The following is an 18,732-nucleotide window of genomic DNA, read 5'->3' as shown; positions in this document are numbered from 1 at the left end:
TATTGACACACGAATCCCTCTCCCAGTGAGCTTCATTCATACAATATTCCAGCCAAATGAAGGTCCTCGGTGTGGGTGTTGAGCCAAATGTGGTGCTCCCCAGTCAGAATACTATTGAATGCATACTGTAATTTTGCTTCATATGAGTCACAAAAAAAACCTTGCTAGAAATTAAACTGAGCAGTTGAGGGAATCCTTTTATTTGTTCAAACTGACTTCTACCCCACAGCTGAAAGAAGTTCAACAGTATCATAAATATTCACATATTTCTTTCGTCATTTATTATTTAGTGGGATTTTTTTTTTATAATTCTTTTTTGTACAGAGTTCAGCTGATACATATTATTTTGAAATGTAAAATATCTCCTTCTTACCGTCTCTGATAACAGCATTTATGGATTTTCTCAAACCTCCTCCAGTATCAGTCATTTTCTAATCAGTCGTCATTACAACCTGGTCTGCTTTATATCGACAAACCGCTTTTCTTTGCACGGACTCACAAGGCGCTTAGTTATTGTATTTGATATAGTACAGACAGAGCTAGCAGAACAAACGCCACATAGGTTCACAGGTTGGTTGCGTCCATTAGAGCAATGTGATCCCTCCCCCTCCTCTGATCCCGGTTGGCAGAGGAGAGAGCCTTTTAAAGACAGCAACTGTGGAGAGCAGACACTCGATGCCCTGTGCCGGGCACCACCAGCTGGGCTTGGCACAGTATCAACATTATTAGCACCAGTGCTCCCTTGGTCCATAGAAGCCTTTTGTGAGTGAGAACAGCCAGGGAGAGAGGGGGAATTAAAAGGCAGATTTATTATCCTGCTTTCCTTTGGTTTTACTTTCTCAAACACATTTTACTTCACTGTCTAGTTTGCTTGTTGTGTTTACCTTTGTGTTAATAAAGCAAATCAAAATTAAGCGCAGTACGGACACGTTTTTTACCTTTATATAAACGCGTAAAGCTTAAACGCAGACCACACTACACATGCAAGGCAGAGATTCCTCTGCAGTAATGTAAGCACACACCCGCTGGTGTTATGTATAGGACAATAAGGGAATTTGCAATCAGAGACTGCAACCATCATCAGATCCCTATCATCCAAATAGCCCCTGGAGGCCAGTGCAAGCAGAAGAAGCTGTGTATTATGGTTGCACTTAGGCTCAGGAATATTAGGTGGCCTTGGGATCACTTGGTAAGCTATCATCTTTCAAGAGGCCATCCCTCCCACCTACACTCACAATCACATGGATGCTCAATATACATAATTCTTTTACAAAAATGTATAAACTGCCAATTCTTACCAATAACTATATTAAGCTAAAATGAATATCCTAAAAAATAAGAGAGAAATCCAGTAATCTTCTATAAGCAAGAACTTTGAGACACATAAACACACAAACATACACAGATGTATACGAATGAGATATTAAAGAAAAAACTAAAGAAAAAACATTGACCACAGGTCCCTGTAGCGTCAGCAAAGATTTTCCGAGTCAGTCCAAATTCTGACACATAGCTGTTTATTTGGTTGACTACTAACAAAGAATATGATTCAAATCATTTTCATTCTAATCAGAACATTCAAAGACCCCCTCAGGATAAAGTTGATCACTCAGATTTTGTATTGATTTGCAGTGACGCAAACCATCGCGAGAAAAATAGCCCACAGCATTCTGGCAACCCCGAGTGCAGGGTAAGAACCTGTAAAAGGGCTCAGGTTTTTTCTTTCATTAAGTATGAACATATCTTGGATCTTGTGCTGTTTACTTCTACTTTACTACATTTCCAAATACCAGTTACTAATTTAGTTTCTAATTTTTAATGTGCATAATTGGCCAACTTTTAATATTTGTCCAGATGATTAAAATTCTTGCGTAAATATGATGCGTGTGAAAAGTTTTGCCCACAAAAACACACCGAACACAACTTTTGATAAAAGAATGTCTCGCATAAGCACACATGAAAAGCAAGGAGTATTTCATGTCATTCTGCAAACCAGTTATTTCAGTTCATACACAAAAAACCTGCATCGCATTATTCAGTATCATGACAGAATAAACAGAGTTTCTTGTTGTTGTTGTTGTTGTTTTTTAATTGATACCATCTTGCTACTCTCGTAATCTGGGGAGAGACCCCCTAACAGTAAAATGGCCACTGTTAGCATTAACCCAGATGTAATTAACACTGCCTGTGTTGTTTAGACAGTGGATCAAGTGTGGACTCCTACATCCTCCATTTTCACTCTTCTCTCCTCTCTGGGCATGCGAGTCCAACAGATGGTAGGGAATTAAGAAGGACTGTTCAGTCCTTTAACAACCCTCCTCTCCTCCTTCACCACACTGCCGTTTAGATCTAGCATTCTGTCATAGCTGAAGCGTGGCTTTAAATGACCCCCTCATTTAATCAGAAACCATGTTTTTTCTTTTTTCCGAGAGGTTGAATAGTAAAAGCTTTGTCACTCTGGAAATTTTGGAAGGCATTTGACATGAACTGAGGGGAGATAAAAATCTTCAGAGCAGGCATCTACTAGCCTCTTTAGCAAAACCTGGCTGGATGCTGATTAAATACAAGAAAAGGCCATCATATTAAACAGGCACTTAATCAGGTGACGGTTAGGCTGCATGGTGTTAATTAAGGCGGACTCTGAAATGGACCGTGCTGCCAGAAGCATGCTGTTGCCTGAAGGGTCTGGTGGGACACCACTGCTCTGAGCAATCACGGTCTCTTTTTGTCAGACTTGATAAAGTAGTCAGGCACGGCATCATATTTGATATTTCGTGCAGTCGCAAGCTGTGATATTTTTAACCATGCTCGTATCTTGGCTCCAGAGATGGCGGGCAGTGTGTCACTTGGCTGGTTCGTCGCGTTGTGGTTTTGAGTGAACATTTTTTTGGATGGGACCGTCAGACATTTTTTGCTACAGTCATTTCCAATTTAGGTTCTTGGTCTTGTTATGTGCTGAATTTTTAAAAATGGGGGGAGTAAAACAAATCTTTGTAGGTAAAACCTAGCATTCTGGCAGCAACACCAGTAGTTTGTTTGGAGCAAACAGAAGATGGACTAGATAGTTGGCACGCGCTGCCTGGGCATATTTGAACTGCTTCACCAATTTAGCTGTGTAAACCAACTGTTTACAAAATCTGACTGGGATATAAACCTCTTGCTCTCTCTCCTTCTGCCTTGAGTTTACAATTCATCAGCATTAAAGGGTTAAACAAGAAAATAGTATGAGTGGAGGTTAGCAATAAAAGAAGTCTTTGAAGCAAAAAGATCACTTAGACATTAATAAAAGCACTATGTAAGGTCAAAATGGAGGTTTTGTCAACATTAAAGCATCTGTCAATGTATGATAAGGGCACCTTAATAATTCTACATCAGTACTAAATCAATATATATAGACATCAAACAGAGTTCTGCTCACATTCTCATGATTCCCAGTGGACCCTCTCTTTCAAACCAAAAACCTCTGCAGTGTAGTCCTTTATTCCCCTTTAAAGTGTGCTTAAATCTACAATAAAACCATGAATGTGCTTTCACATAAATCCAGCCACCATCAATGAATCAGTTACCCAGGGGTCCTTGTTGGAAGAAGCGAGTTTTACTTCCCTGTGACAAAAATCTCATTTTAAAAAAAAAAAAAATTCCACACGGCTGCTGCTCTGTTGCTTCAGCATGTGGAAATGCAATGTGAGAAAGGGATTAAACCTCTAATGCACAAAAGAAAAAGGGAAAAAAATAGCAGTGACGGCACTGGCAAAGCCCTCATACATTCACACTCTGAGCAATACTCACACACGGCTCTGTGAAATACTTAAGAGAGCAACTGGGGAAGGCAGAGGGACGACAAAGGGGATGAAAGGGAGGAAGAGCCAGGCTGAAGGGGGGAGGGATCGGGGCAGAGCACAGGCAGTCAGAAAGCGAGGAAGAGACACGGAGTGGAAAAGTTACGGACAGAGAGAGAGACGGCAGTACACTGAGTCGCAGTCACCCAAGGGTTTTTTTTTCCTCCCGAAAATGATGTGAATGCCTGCTCTTCCCTCTCTGCTAGGAAACCCAGAAAAGCCATAATATGCCCCATAAATCACATATGTCACATTTCTGTGTTTTTTCCACTCTAGTCTTTTTCTTTCAAGAGCCGAACATTTGCACAATTCTCAGTGCAGTGACTTTCATCACCCAGGGTCTCATGTAAGACGCCACTGCAAGAAATACAGCACAGTGCAAAAGTTTTTGGCACCAACTTTAGAAAAGATGGTTTCAAATGCTACTGGGATTTTTTCATATTCAAAAATACTAAACACTTACTCAGTATTTTAGTGGCCACTGTTTCACAGGATCACCTTTCTCGAGTACACTTGCTGAGAATTTCTCACTGAACTTGGCATTTAGGTTGTTAATAGCAACTTACCACAGTTTCTTGTGGATTTAGGCAGCATTAGTGTCTTTTTTCCTCACTTCATGCAGTCTCACGCTGACTCAAAGATGCTGAAATCTGGGCTCTGTGGGACCCATACCATCTGCTCTGGGATTCCTTGTTATTCTTATTGCTGAAAATACTCCCATCAAGTCTGGCTGCATGTTTAGTGTTATCATATTAAATTAATATCAGGCGTCTACCTAATGGTAGCGCATGATGAATGAGAGCAGAACTGTAGCACATGCTATATTGCAATTTATTTGTCAGTGTACTAAAACTAGCAAAAACATGACAATGTAGACAGATTTTCTTAGGCATCAGAAACATCTGTAAACTGTTTTCTTCTTGGAAATGTTGGAATCGTCTGTTATTTGTCACTTGTTGGAATACATTTGCATTATTTTAACTCCAAAATCTGGCTAATGCGTCTCTGCTTTTGTGCAAGAACCCAGAAAAAGACTTTTTAAAAACAAAAAGTTTATAATATGAAACTGGAACCACTTTGGCTTTAACAGGGGGATCCAGTTAGCCCGTCTCCAACCCAAGGTAGCATTATCTTCATACCAGCACGTCAAAATATGACCAGTTGGTTATTTTTGTGCAAAACCACAGTTTTTATTACCTCTTCTATCTGCTAGCTGAATGCATCATAGGTGCTGGTGCCAGACGGGCTGGTCTGACTATTTTAGAAACTGATGATCTACTGGGATTTTCTCATACAACCATTTCTAGGAATGATAGAGAGTAGTCTGAAAAAGAAAAAATCCAGTAAGTGCCAGTTCTCTGGGCAAACATGAAAGCATGGATCCATTCTGCCTTGCATCAGTGCTTCAGTCTGCTGCTGCTGATGGTGGGGGGTATTTTCTTGCCAGAGTTTGGGCCCTTTAATACCAACTGCACAGTGGTTAAATGCCACAGCCTACCTGGGTATTGTTGCTGACCACGTGCATCCCTTTACAACCACAGTGTACCCATCTTCAGATGACCGCTATCAGAAGGATAAAACGGCATGTGACAAAGCTCAGATCATCTCAAACTGTGGCAGTGAGTTCACTGTACTCAAATGGCCTCCACAGTCACCAGATTTCAATCCAGTAGGGCACCTTTAGGATGTGGTGGAACCACGATTCAATTCATGGATGTGCAGCTGACAAATCTGCAACAACTCTGTGATGCTGTCATATCAATATGGACAAGATTTCTTAGTAGTATTTCCAGCACCTTGCTGAATTTATGCCATGAAGAATTAATCTGCTCTGAAGGCATAAGAGGGATCAATCCTGTACAAAGTGTACCTTAAAAAAGCGTCTTGTATGTTTAAGCCACTAAGTGTGAACATTTTGAAAGATTGTGGCTACTGGGTTTAACTGTGTGGTTCTGAGTTAACATGCTTAGAGGAGTCTCCTTTTGTGTCTTGTTTTCGAAAAGGAAAAGCGCTTGCTCCAGTGTTTCAATCAACAAACGGTGGAAAGTGGTATTGATCTTCTGAGTCTCATCAAGTAATTAAGCATCGAGCAATTAAGTATATTTTTCTAAATTGTTATTCTAAGTAATGGAGTTGGAAGTGACAGAGATGCTCAGCCATTGTCAGTGAGCTCATATTTGTCTGAGCAGGCAGCTCACTTTTGTTTTCCACACTGGTTGGAATTCAACGAACAATTATGTACAGACATTTCCCATCAGTGTCCATACTTCACACGAGAATTTAAATCTCGGCAGATTAAAAATAAATGCAATATCTCAGTGAGCGGGCCTGTGAGTGAGATTGCATGCCTTGATTGAAGTTTAAATTATAAACCATTCTGGGGATTTTTTAATAACAAAAGAAAAATCAAGAGAAGATGTGGAGACGTAATTGTTAAAAAGTTTAGAAATGCCGCCATTTATCTGACAGCAGAATCTGAGACTCTAATGCTTCCACAGACGGTGCAGTCAAGCAGCACAAATACATATAAAAAAAATGAAAGAAATGAATAATTACCTCCTTCTTCTATCAAATCATCAAACCCCATGGGTCCGCGTGTGATCCGAGGGCAGAGTGACTTCAGCTCCAAGAAAACAAAGAGCTTCCCTCTCTCCTGCTGACATTGTGACTCTGATGCTGACGGCAATGCTGTGGGGATGTGTGTTTGTTGGGGTGCATATTTTTACATGTTGTGTGCATGTGTGCTGTTGATCTGTACCTGGCATCTGCAGTGCAGTGATGCATGATAAATAACAGGTCATTGCAAATCTCATTAAGCCTAATCAGATGTATATGATGTATATATAAATAGTGGAGTTTCACCGTCCATAAGCAGCCGTGGTGGTTGTGAGTGTGTGTGTGTGTTTATGTGTGTTTTGTTTATAGGAATGCTGTAAAGAGGATAGCTGATAGCTGAGGTGAGAAGAGAAAGAGAGATGTCGTTTTTCATGGCGCTACATTATCAGAGGAATTATGGCATTATGCACAGGTGGAGAGCCGGTGTGAATACTGATGCAGCGAAAATGAATATATTTGTATAAACACACACACAGAGACAGACATGCACTCAGCAGCTTGCTCAGTGGAGTTTGCAGTCCACCTGATTGAAATGAGGAAACTGCATGAAACTACGGCAAACCAGGCTTGCCTGTAGGAAGCTTGCACATCGAGGTCGGTCACTGTCTGAGAGCAATCTCCTTCATGTGTGTGTATTTGGTGTCCGCACGTCTCACTAATTGGTTCTCGCATGCATCTTAATATATTTGCATGTTACTCACGTATCAAGTTTATGAGAGGGGGGATATGCAGAGATGAACTAAGATATAAAGGACTGGAAAGGAAGATGTACTGTGCAGGGGTAAAATGCAAGTTGTAAATTGAAAGGCAATCGTTTCTGGACTGGTACATTTAGTGATGGTAATGAGCAGTGTTTGATTTCAGATGGTTATGTGGGTGTTTGAGTGAAAGAGAGCGAGAGAGAGAGGAGTGGGGAGAGAAAAGAGAAGGACAAGGAAACAAAGGTTTTGGGCATCTTCTTTGAAACCCTTTCTCTGCTGTATCTGAGTGTCCCAGGGGTTTGAGATTGGTTCCACTTAAAGCACTTAAAACACCCCACAGGACCTGTGCTTGGCTCCGTAATAAATATCAAGATCGCTCTTGGATTGTTTTTAAATTGAATGCAATCTGCCAGAACTATGAGCCATCATTTCATATTTTTTCCTCCTTGATCTTTGCTTCCACTTGATGCCAGCCTCGTTTTGCTTCCATCATAAAGGGATTTTCAGGAATAGTTCTGTTCCAGAGTCAGAAAAAGATCTTTGACTTATAAATCATTTGAGCCAGGAAATATCTGATATATCACAGAGATCAAAAGTTAAGAGATGTGGGAAATATCTCCATGAATGATTCCAAGAATGCTAAACATACATTCAGGGGCCACTTCATTAGGTACACCTATTCAACTGCTCATTAATGCAAATACCTAATTAGCCAATCACCTGGCAGCAACTAAATACATTGAGGAATGTAGACATGGTCAAGATGACCTGTTAAAGTCCAAGCTAAAATAAAAAAGAAGAGGGGGCGATTAAAGTGACTTTGAACATGGCATAGTTGATGGTGCCAGATGGGCTTATCTGAGTATCTGCGGAACTACTGATCTAGTGGATTTTTTCCACACAACTATCTCCAGGGTTAACAGAGAATGGTCTAAAAAATAGAAAATATCCTGGAAGCAGCAGTTCTCACTGCTTGAAGGCAACAGCAACTCAGATAACCACTCATTACAACCAAGGTATGCAGAAGAGTTGAAGCACTGAAGCATTAATGGGCTACAGCAGCAGAAGATCGCACTAGGTGCCACTATGGTCGTTTAGGAGCTTTAAACTGAGGCTTCACACAGACCAAAACTAGATAACATGGGAAAAGAAGTGTTGCCTGGTCTCAGTTTCTGCTGCAGCATTCAGAGAGTAGGGTCAGAATTTGGTATAAACAACATGAAAGCATCAATTCATCTTGAATCAACACTTCAGGCTGCTGGAGGTGGTGTAATGGTGTGTTGAATATTTCCTTGGCTCAGGCCAACTGAGCATTGTTTAAACACCACAGCCTACATGAGTGTTGTTGCTTACTGTGTCCACCCCTTTATAACCACAGTGTATCTATCTTCTGATGGCTGCTTGCAGCAGGATAATGTACCATGGCACAAAACTCTAATCATCTCAAACTGGTTTCTTGAACATGACAATGACTTCACTGTACTCAAATAGCCTCCACAGTCACCAGACCTAAATCCAACAGGGAAGTGGAACAAGAGATTCACATCACGGGTGTGCAGGGGACAAATCTGCAGCAACTGTGTGATGCTATCATGGCACTGACTGTTTCAAGCATTCTGTTGCCACAAAGAATTAAGGGAGTTCTGAAAGCAAAAGGGATCCAACTGGTACTAGAAAAAATCTACCTTATAAAGTGGCTCAAATAAATGGGTGGATGGAGAAGTCAAAAGTGCAAACACAGCAGCATGCAGAACTGTGTTTATACTATAATACATGAAATATCCCATTGTTACTTAATACCTCATGTAGACAAACCTGTCTTTTGTGACCACAAATAAATACCTGTTGCCGATAATGTTTTTTTTAATCTAATTTTCCCATGGATGTGTACAGACAGCTCATCCTAAAGTAGTCTGGCATTTATACTACTATCTTAGCTGCTGTTTGTCAATTGTACTCATACTACATGGATTTCACCGTAACATGTCCTCCTTGCCACTCTATTATCACATTTACTTGTAAAGCAGACATAATAACATCACAAATAACAGTCAAAAACCTGGTGTAAATTCAGAGGTCAGTCATAGTAATTATCATGTTAATGTGCGACTCCGCGTGGCCGTGCGGAGCTTTATAGAGAGTTTCAGCTCAGTAAAACAGCAAAACAGAGCAACTGTACTCTTTTGATTCAGTCTCACCACCCTCGTCGCAGCATTGACTGACACTGCTGCTCTGTATCAGCTGGAGGTATAAAATGCAACTGTTTACTAAAGGTTTATGATATCAACTGGAAATGGGGCACAATTTCACAGCTCATTTCAGCTGCCCCGTAAGTCAGCAAAGAGTCTTTTACTGTTTATGCAGATTTAAAACCTTTCATATTTCAAAGCTTAGAAAATATTTGCCACTGAGGAAGATACCCTGCTTGTCTCCAGTGCATATTTATGTATTTGTGTTTAAGAAATTATCCATATTTTTTTTTTAAAAGGAAATAAATAATTTTGACGAGAATAAAATCTTTATGGGTAGCACTTTCTAAGACAGCTTGGTAATCAGATGGACAGAAGGTAATAATAATGAAATAATGTGTTATTACCACTTAGTTACAAAGTACTAATAACTAAGTACTGTAATAGCTTGTATTGACAGTGGCTACTGTGGTTATATATGTCTAGCTGGGTTTTTTGTTTGTTTGTTTGTTTGTTTGTTTGTTTGTTGGCTTGTTTTTCAATATACTGACTTTCAAGTGGTCGTAACCTGATATGCTGCGATAGGTCTAGGCTGCTGTGATGCACTGAGTGTTTCTTCTTCACTCACCTTTTGTAATCACTGTGTGCTTACACACCAGTCTGCATTTAATCATTAGTTACTATTAATCTCTGGCTCTCTTCCAGAGTGGGGTTTTTTTTTGTTGGTTTTTTTTTTGGCCTGTTTGCCTTCCTTCCGTCACCCCCAACCAGTCACGGCAGATGGCTGCGTCTGCCAGAGGTTTCTTCCTGTTAAATGAGCCTTTTTTTTCTTCCTATTGTCGCCAAGTGCTTCCGCCGAGTTAAATTGTTGAAGTGTTCTTTGTATGATTGTAGGATCCTTACCATCCATCCATTCACTTCCGCTTATCCTTTTCAGGGGCGCGGGGGGCGCTGGAGCCTATCCCAGCTGTCATAGGGCGAGAGGCGGGATACGCCCTGGACAGGTCGCCAGTCTGTCGCAGGGCTAACACACAGGGACAGACAACCATTTGCACTCACATTCACTCGCACAAACTCCACACAGAAAGACCCCGGCCTGATGGTGGAATTGAACTCAGGACCTTCTTGCTGTGGGGCAACAGTGCTAACCACCGTGCCACCGTGCTGCCCAAGTGCTTCCGCAAAGTTAAATTGTTGAAGTGTTCTTTGTATAATTGTAGGATCCTTACCTTACAATATAAAGCACTATAAGGTAATTGCTGTTGTGATTTGGTGCTATTTAAATAAAATTTAATTAAACTGAATTGTATTGATCATTATTAAGCCTACTTTCTGGCCCTTATATATTTAACAGTTAAATATAGTTAAATCCAATGTTACTTAGATATAACCATTGTTGATACAAGATGTCATTTGGTAATTATTTAGATATTACTTCATAATTTAGTGTTATAGTCTTCTGTTTCCTTATATTACCTTCTTGTGTCCTTAACTCAATATTACCACATTATTACCAAGCTGTAATAGAAAAGTCTTCCTCTTTATGCTGCAAATAGCTTAGGAATAAACAAACAGCTCAAAATCTGGCATTTCTTGAAGGTAAAGGCACAAGTTCATCTGTTAAGCTTTTCTAAAAATGAATCATCACTCTCCTGTCACACATCAAGGTTGTGCTTAAGCACTCCAGTTTCACTTCACATGCAAAGCTATGAAAAGTAAACTAAAAATAGACTTCCAAGTAGAGAATTTTGATAGATTTTAGAAAACAAGATGTAAGGCTGTTATTCCCAGAAGTGTTTTTCACAGAACATCTTTGTAGCCAAGACGATTAACTGAAAAGACTGTAGTTTGACCCAAAAGAATAAAGAGTTTGTCAGTGGAGTTGGAATGTGATATTGACTGATTTTGGAGTCGGGGAAAAAAATCAAGTAGTTTAGAGGAAAGTTAAAAGGTCAGTGGCAAAATTTAAATGAAAAGGTATTTAAAAAAGAAATAGCAGGCTCGGAGATTTAATTTGAATTTCATAAATTCTGCAATGCCACAGCCAAACTAAAATCAATCAAAGAATATTATCCATGGAATAAATGCATTCAGAATGTGTTACATACTTTTGAAATTCAATGCAGTGGACGGGGATTGAATGTGAATAATACTTATATAACTTTTTTTTAAAATAAATTGCTAAAATAACTTGATTCAGTCCAACAGCAAGTCTTAGTCGGCCAGCAAACGAATGATTGGACGTGACAAACTTTCCGTTCAAAGGAAAGAAAATAGTGCCGCATACTGACTGTGTTTAAAACTCCTCCTCGCTATTCAAGAAATAGAGTAGTGCAGTGACAGAGTCTTTTCCTAGTGAGTATTTGTCACGAACACCACACACACACACACTCGCACACTGCTGTCACTGGGAGAGCAGATATGGCCCTAGCTGTTCCCTTTCCCAGGAAAGCATTGGGGATGAAAGAGCGCAGAGATGGGTCTCCCATTCTCTGATCTACTGCTGCCTTTGACATCAGCAGTCATCAACTCCAAAAGAAGAGGAGAAAAGGGGGGAAAGAAAAAAATCATCAATCTTCCCTTCACTGCAACCACACATGAACTCCATCAACTCTATTTTTCATTCCGTTTCTGCTACCAGGAAAATCTTTTTTTTTTTTGCTGTTAGAAGTAAGATGCATTCCTTTACCTGACCTCTCACCATTTATAAGGCTTGGTATAAAGTGCACAGAGAGCACACGCTTTTCCCCTTCTTCTTGCCCTCATGTATGAAGTGGATGCTTCACAGCGCCTATAGAGCAAATATAGGGAACCAGCAGCTCGGCAGCCTCCTGCTACGTGTCGAGCTGCACCGAAGGCCAGCTCATTTTCTCTGGCAGCAAGCACATTCACAAAGATTCTATAGCTGCAAATACTTTGCGGTCTCAGAGTAACTCCTCTCACTTCCTCGCAGTTTGGTCATCCACGACTTGTCAAATAAGATCACCATAGTGTATTTCAGCCTGTGTGGGACCGTGGAAAGTGGATCTGCGATGAGCTGAGCGTGGAGTGTGTCAAACTGTGTGGACTGACGGCATGAAAAGAATTCATGTGTGCCAACTGGAGCGGTGGAGATAAATCACAGCTTGTCAGTGTGTGAGAAATTTCAGCTCCAGCGTTTACTCCCTTTGATGACTTATTATAGGGGTTATATGCATAGCTGTCTTAGGTGTTTTTCAGTGCAACCCTTTGTCCTTTGTACTTAGCATGTTACACTGAGTGTGCCAGAGAGAGAGTCGTCCTGTCTGCACTGGTGCCCGTTTTGAGCTCCCTCTCTCTGGGGGAACAGGCACACCCATCAGGAACCATTAGTCTTCACACTGACGTGGCGCCCTTCCACTGAGAGACTTTCCCTGGCAGAGCTTTCTGATTGCCTCAGACAGTGGTTGGATATTTTTACTAACAAGCTGAGACACTGTGCCATTTGTGTGGGGCATTTACTGCTGGCTCTACTCCTAATTCATGTTGTAGTGACTTATGACTAAAGCAAGTCATCTGAGACTTCACACAGTTTCTTATGTCCCTGCACAGGTGAATTAATGGGGAGATGAAAGGTTGTGTGGACAGAAGTATCAAGTGGTCTTATAAAATGTCTAATAGTATTACCCTCCTGTTTGCAGACCGATGCAGCCCTGATGTATGATGCCGTGCATGTGGTGGCGGTGGCAGTGCAGCAGTCGCAGCAGATCACTGTGAGCTCTCTGCAGTGTAATCGCCACAAGCCGTGGCGCTTTGGAGGGCGTTTCATCAACCTTATCAAAGAGGTATAAGGTCACTGTTTTCAGTGTGCACTCCAGCTTGACCTTTGACCTGTGGAATCTACTGAACATTGTACCTTTTTTATTGTGTTATATGGATTAGTGCAGTCATGTTTGCAAGCATTTTATGTGTGCATCTCTATAATTATTTAGTTAATACATGTGATACAGTTTCAGTGCAGCTTTCCAATCAGCCTTTATTGGTCCAGAAAGCTGTGGTCATTTATCACAGAAACCATATAAGCATCTTAAATAAGTTTATTATCTAATCATTAAGTCTGAATAATCTTTATTAAAAAAATGAATCCGCAGCATTATCCACAGTAACTACATTTTTTGTTGTTTGTGCCATTGTCTTTCAACCACACTTTCTCAGTGCATATCTCCACCCGTGTTTATATCAAAGGCTCTGCATGCCTCCTTAACTCTAGTCAGGGTCAGCCATTTGCTTTGTTCTACAAAGGTCTTTCATTCTCTGGATGGTATCATTGCAGGTAATTTTCAGAATGAGCCATTGTAGTAGCTGGTGCTTCCTCCCCCTCCTGTGTCTGCTATCACTCCCCATGCCCGTCTGTTCCTCCAATGGCTTTGAAGTGAAACTTCAAGCACAATGAACCACATGCATAATGAACTCTTACCTGTCAAACCTGCTTCTGTTCTCGCTGCTTTATTGTTTCTTGTTATGTTGTTGAGATAGACAGTAAGGGGAGAGCCAGATGGAATTCATAATTGGGAAAGAAAAACTTTTATGGTTAGGGGTTGGATTGATATTGCTGAGAAAGGCAATGTCTTAAGGTTAATGGAATGACTGTGCTCAGAGCTGAGGATTTCAGTTCATCGTGCTGTGTATTTCTATCTTTAGGCACACTGGGATGGTTTGACAGGACGTGTCCTTTTTAACAAGACCAATGGACTGAGAACTGATTTTGACCTAGATGTCATCAGTCTGAAGGAGGAGGGGCTGGAAAAGGTGTGTCACTCGTTGGTGTAGCTCATGCTTACAGTCATGGCAAAAATAAAGTAAACCCTCTTTCGATTCTAAGGAATCGCATTATAAAAAATTAACAAAGTTAAAAAATAGTCTTAACGTGATACAACATCAGATGATCTACAAAACATTAAATATTACACAGTGTTCTTATTTATTTTTAAAATGAAGAGAAAATGCAGAAGTAGTGTGTGAAAAACTAAGTATACTGTTACTGCTTCCACAGGGATTAAGAGGGTAAGGAGCAGCCAAGTGCTGATAATCAAATGGACTTGATTAATTGATCATCAGTAAGTGTGAGCACCTCTATAAAAGAAGAAGTTTTGGCTGTTTGCTGTTCTGGAGCTTTCGCCGTGAAGAAAAGACATTAGGAATAATCCTAACGAAGCAGTTGGTGCTGCCCATCATTCTGGGCCATTTCCAAACGATTTGGAGTCCATCATTCTTGAATGAGAGAGATTATTCGCAAGTGGAAAACATTCAAAACAGTTGCCAATCTTACCAGGAGTGAACGTTCCAACAAATTCACACAGAGACATCGCGCCATGCAATGCTCAGAGAAAATAGAAAAACCCAAGAGCTACATCTCAGACTCTACACACCACAGTTACCATGTTAAATCCTAAAGTTCATGACGTTACAATTAGAGAAAGACTAAACAGACTAAATGGCTTGGTTTAAAGGGATTTCAGGGGAAAGTCTCCTCTTTTTAAAATTAACATGGCAGCACAGCTTAGGTTTACAAAGTTTCATCTGAACAAACTGCAAGATGTATGGAGCAATGTCCTTCGGACAGATCAGATAAAAGTGGAGCTGTCTGACCATAATGTAGATCTCCACGTTTGTTGAAAACCAAACACAGCATATCAGCACAAACACCTCACACCAGCTGCCGAGTCCAGTAGTGGAGGGGTGATGATTTGGGCTTGTTTTGCAGCCACGGGACCTGGGCACTTTGCAGTCACTTAGTCTACCATGAGTTCCCTTGTGTATCAAATTATTCTAGAGTCAAATGTGAGGCCATCTGTCCAACAGCTAAAGCTTGGTTGAAATTGGGTCATCCAACAGGCCAGTGATCACAAGCACAGCTGCAGATCTACACCCGAATGGCTGAAAAAGAGAAGAATCGAGGTTTTGCAATAGCTCAGTCCTTTTTTTATATGTGTATATATATATATATATATAAAAAGTTAGAACTGAAAGAGGGTGTACTTTCTTTTTAGTATGACCATAAGTACCAAATGTAAGTGGGGGTGATGTGAAGTGTTTCATTTCCCATCTGTAGACAAGAGGATATAAACTTGACTCTGAATTGTTTCAACAGATTGGAACATGGGATCCTCCCAGCGGTTTAAATATGACAGAGACTCACAAAAGCAAGACGTCCAACATCACTGATTCTCTGGCTAACAAATCCCTGCGTGTATCCACCATACTGGTAGACACGGCCGAATGAAAACACAAACAGCAGACACTCACAGTCTCAACTGCACCTGTAAAATATATAATACAAAACTCACAGACTTCTGCACTCCTACAGCAGTTTGTTTTCCCTGTACAGGAGGAGCCATATGTGATGTTTAAGAAGTCAGACAAGCCTCTATATGGGAACGATCGCTTTGAGGGCTACTGTATCGACCTGCTGAGGGAACTCTCCTCCATCCTAGGCTTCCGCTATGAGGTTCGATTAGTAGAAGATGGGAAGTACGGTGCGCTGGATGAGAGCACAGGCCAGTGGAACGGCATGGTGCGGGAGCTCATGGACCACGTGAGTCGGCACTCACCAGGCTGGAAGACAACATTCAGTCATTAGAATAAAAACTACTATAATAATTAAAGCGAAAGACTTTCTGCTTTCTATTAATCATATTTTATAATGGTCCACTAATTTTTCTTCATGTATTTTAATAAAGCTACTCCACATTGCAAGCTGATTCAAAACAATAAGAATTGAATCTCTAAATGCTCAAATGGGACCTTTTTAAAAAAAAATCTTCTCATTATTAAGTCATTTGTGTCTTCATCTGCTGGTACAGTGGGAATATTTTATTTCTAAAAGCCAAAATTTATTTTCCACTTAGGCACAGCGGTCTGCCATATTCCTTCTTGTCCTTCTTTGTCTGAATGAATAAATCTTTGAAATTCTTCAATACTGATTTGAAATGGAAACAGGCTGAAATATTGCTACTGAACAAGCATATGTCTTTAATATGAGATTACAGTGTTAACAAAAAAGGACCTCTTACTGTGTTGAATTTCTTTGTGGCATCTGAAACTTTGAGAGACCAAATTATGTAGTCTTTCAGTTTCAAATATAAGGGTAAAAAAAAGGTTAACTCCTGGGTTCTGCTGGTGCTGCAGCCTTAAGATTGATTTATACTTTTGCATCAAATCTACAGCACAGCTTAAAATGCTTCTCCCCAGAAATGCAACTACGTGTTGCGTCGACACAGACCTCGACAACCGTGCTTGGTCTGCTTAGTGGAAAGACAGGATATTGATCAGATAAAGCCTTTGTGAAACAAAATGTAATAGGCTGTAAAAGCAAGTAACCTGCCAATGTAGCTATGTGCCGTTTTCTCGTTTTCGGAGTGCTGCCAATCCTTTTATAGACTCAGTTCGTATATCTTCTTTCCTTCCTGCCTTTCAGTAACTATCAATATTTATTAGCTCTAACTTAAACATACTTAGCTCTGTTTAAGCACACAAAGTAACTCAGCACAGTAAAAAGAAATGTCAGAGAAGCGAAGACGCACCAGCACATAAGAATGCTTCCAATGCTGTCTGCTCTTTGTGTAGGCTAGACAGTGGGAGTATAAAAAGATAAAGTTTTACTTGGCCTGATATGACCAGTAGCCTACAGTGGCTACCCTTAGGTCATATTCACAAGTTAACAGCTACTGTTTGATGAATAAACTTCTGGGTCCAGTGATCAATGTTTCCCGGCTTCCACTGCAGCCAGCAAGAATTAGGAAAAGGGATAACCGATACCAAGGGAATGTGCATTTTAATGTATTTTTAAAATCCAGCAATAGACTATGTCATTATCACCAGTGAGTTTAACATTTTATCAGGCAAGTCCTTTTGTTTGCCTTCATGCAGCCAAAGCATGCTGGCTGCAGCCAAAGCTGTGATTGGTCAGCGCTAATTGAACTACAAATGAACTACAAATGGAAACCAGAAGCCTTTTAGCCCAAAAATTGTGTCTCTCACTTATAGATTCTTTATATTCATATGCAAATATATCTGTATTTACAGAGAAGCAATTTAGCAGTTGCTGGAGTTTAATTGACTTGCTTGATTTTTCATTGTTTATTACGGTTTATTTATTTATTCTGACAGTTTGTATTATTTATTACAGTTGTGCTTCCATACTGTGTATTAGCATAGAAAGCTATTCGACAATTATGACATTTGGTGCTGTATAGGAAGCTTTTCTAAGCCTCAGATATATAGATGACTTCTTAAGATGAAAATTTGTAGCAAAAAGCCCTCAAATCTTTCCCCCTGCTAAGATTGGTCGCTTGCTAGTTTGCAAAAGCGACTGTGGCTGCTTGAAACAGAATCTTCAAAAAATCTAGAAACTGTAAAAAAAAAAAAACATTTTTACATCAAGTTACAGCTTCGAGCAATCATGCAAAAATACTACAGAGCGAGTGCTGAACTGTGCAGAAGGCTAATTTTCTATTCTGAGGCAACTTGAGGTTGATTTGTTGAAAATTAATCTAATCCTAAGATCGTTGCCCCTTATAAAAAAGGATCAGACATATAACCTGTAATTTCCAGACCAACTCAGCCTCCCACCTAATAATCTAGTCGAAGTAATGATCCTAGCTATTTTTTTCCCTCATGTCATGTCTCTTCCTCCTGTACATATTGAGCAGAGCAGCTGCTGACAGGAATCAGATGTTAATTGAATTGGCTGGGATTTTTTTTTTCTTTTTCTATTGGTGAACAAACACCCATCCCCCTACTTGATGTCGCCGCTGTTTTCTCATTGCAGAAAGCAGACCTTGCAGTTGCTCCTCTGGCCATCACTTACGTCAGAGAGAAGGTCATCGACTTCTCCAAGCCCTTCATGACGCTGGGGATAAGTATCCTGTACCGCAAGCCCAACGGCACCAATCCTGGGGTCTTCTCCTTCCTCAACCCCCTCTCGCCTGATATCTGGATGTATATTCTGCTGGCTTGCTTGGGTGTCAGTTGTGTGCTGTTTGTCATAGCCAGGTAACATGTCAACCCCCCTGTTTGCTTCCTTTGCTTGACTTCACTCTCCCCCTCCTGCTTGCCTCCTTTGACTAACATGCAGCAGTTGATGACTTCTGTGATATGAAGATGTGTGCTGAAACAAAAGGATATGAAATCTGCAGTAAACATATAAGGAAGGACCATGGCAGCATTTTTGCCAACAATAGAATGTTTTGGAAAAGTTCATATTTTACCAAAATATAATTGCAATAATGGATTTAAACATGGTCCACATCCTACTATGGTCCTGATAAGTATAGAGCAATATTTCAGGCATATTTGCACAAGCATCAGCAACTGTAAAACCGGCAAACTGATATTTATTGTAAGAAATGTGCAGTAATCTAAGGTACA

The 18,732-nt window shown here is 40.4% G+C and overlaps 1 protein-coding gene across 2 annotated transcripts in view; it reads left to right on the top strand.

The window, feature by feature from the left end:
- LOC116324147 (glutamate receptor ionotropic, kainate 2) overlaps window positions 1-18,732 on the top strand; it is a 64,624-nt gene that overhangs the window by 28,580 nt on the left and 17,312 nt on the right. For both annotated transcript variants that reach the window (XM_031744709.2, XM_039598560.1), the window contains exons 7-11: window positions 13,005-13,148; window positions 14,005-14,112; window positions 15,455-15,568; window positions 15,692-15,898; window positions 18,134-18,357. In XM_031744709.2, coding sequence (XP_031600569.2) covers window positions 13,005-13,148; window positions 14,005-14,112; window positions 15,455-15,568; window positions 15,692-15,898; window positions 18,134-18,357 — 797 coding nt within the window. The remainder of the gene's footprint in view (window positions 1-13,004; window positions 13,149-14,004; window positions 14,113-15,454; window positions 15,569-15,691; window positions 15,899-18,133; window positions 18,358-18,732) is intronic.

The sequence above is a fragment of the Oreochromis aureus genome, linkage group 15, assembly GCF_013358895.1.
Source record: "Oreochromis aureus strain Israel breed Guangdong linkage group 15, ZZ_aureus, whole genome shotgun sequence".
Lineage (NCBI taxonomy): Eukaryota > Metazoa > Chordata > Actinopteri > Cichliformes > Cichlidae > Oreochromis > Oreochromis aureus.
This window is presented reverse-complemented; position numbering and strand designations above follow the sequence as displayed.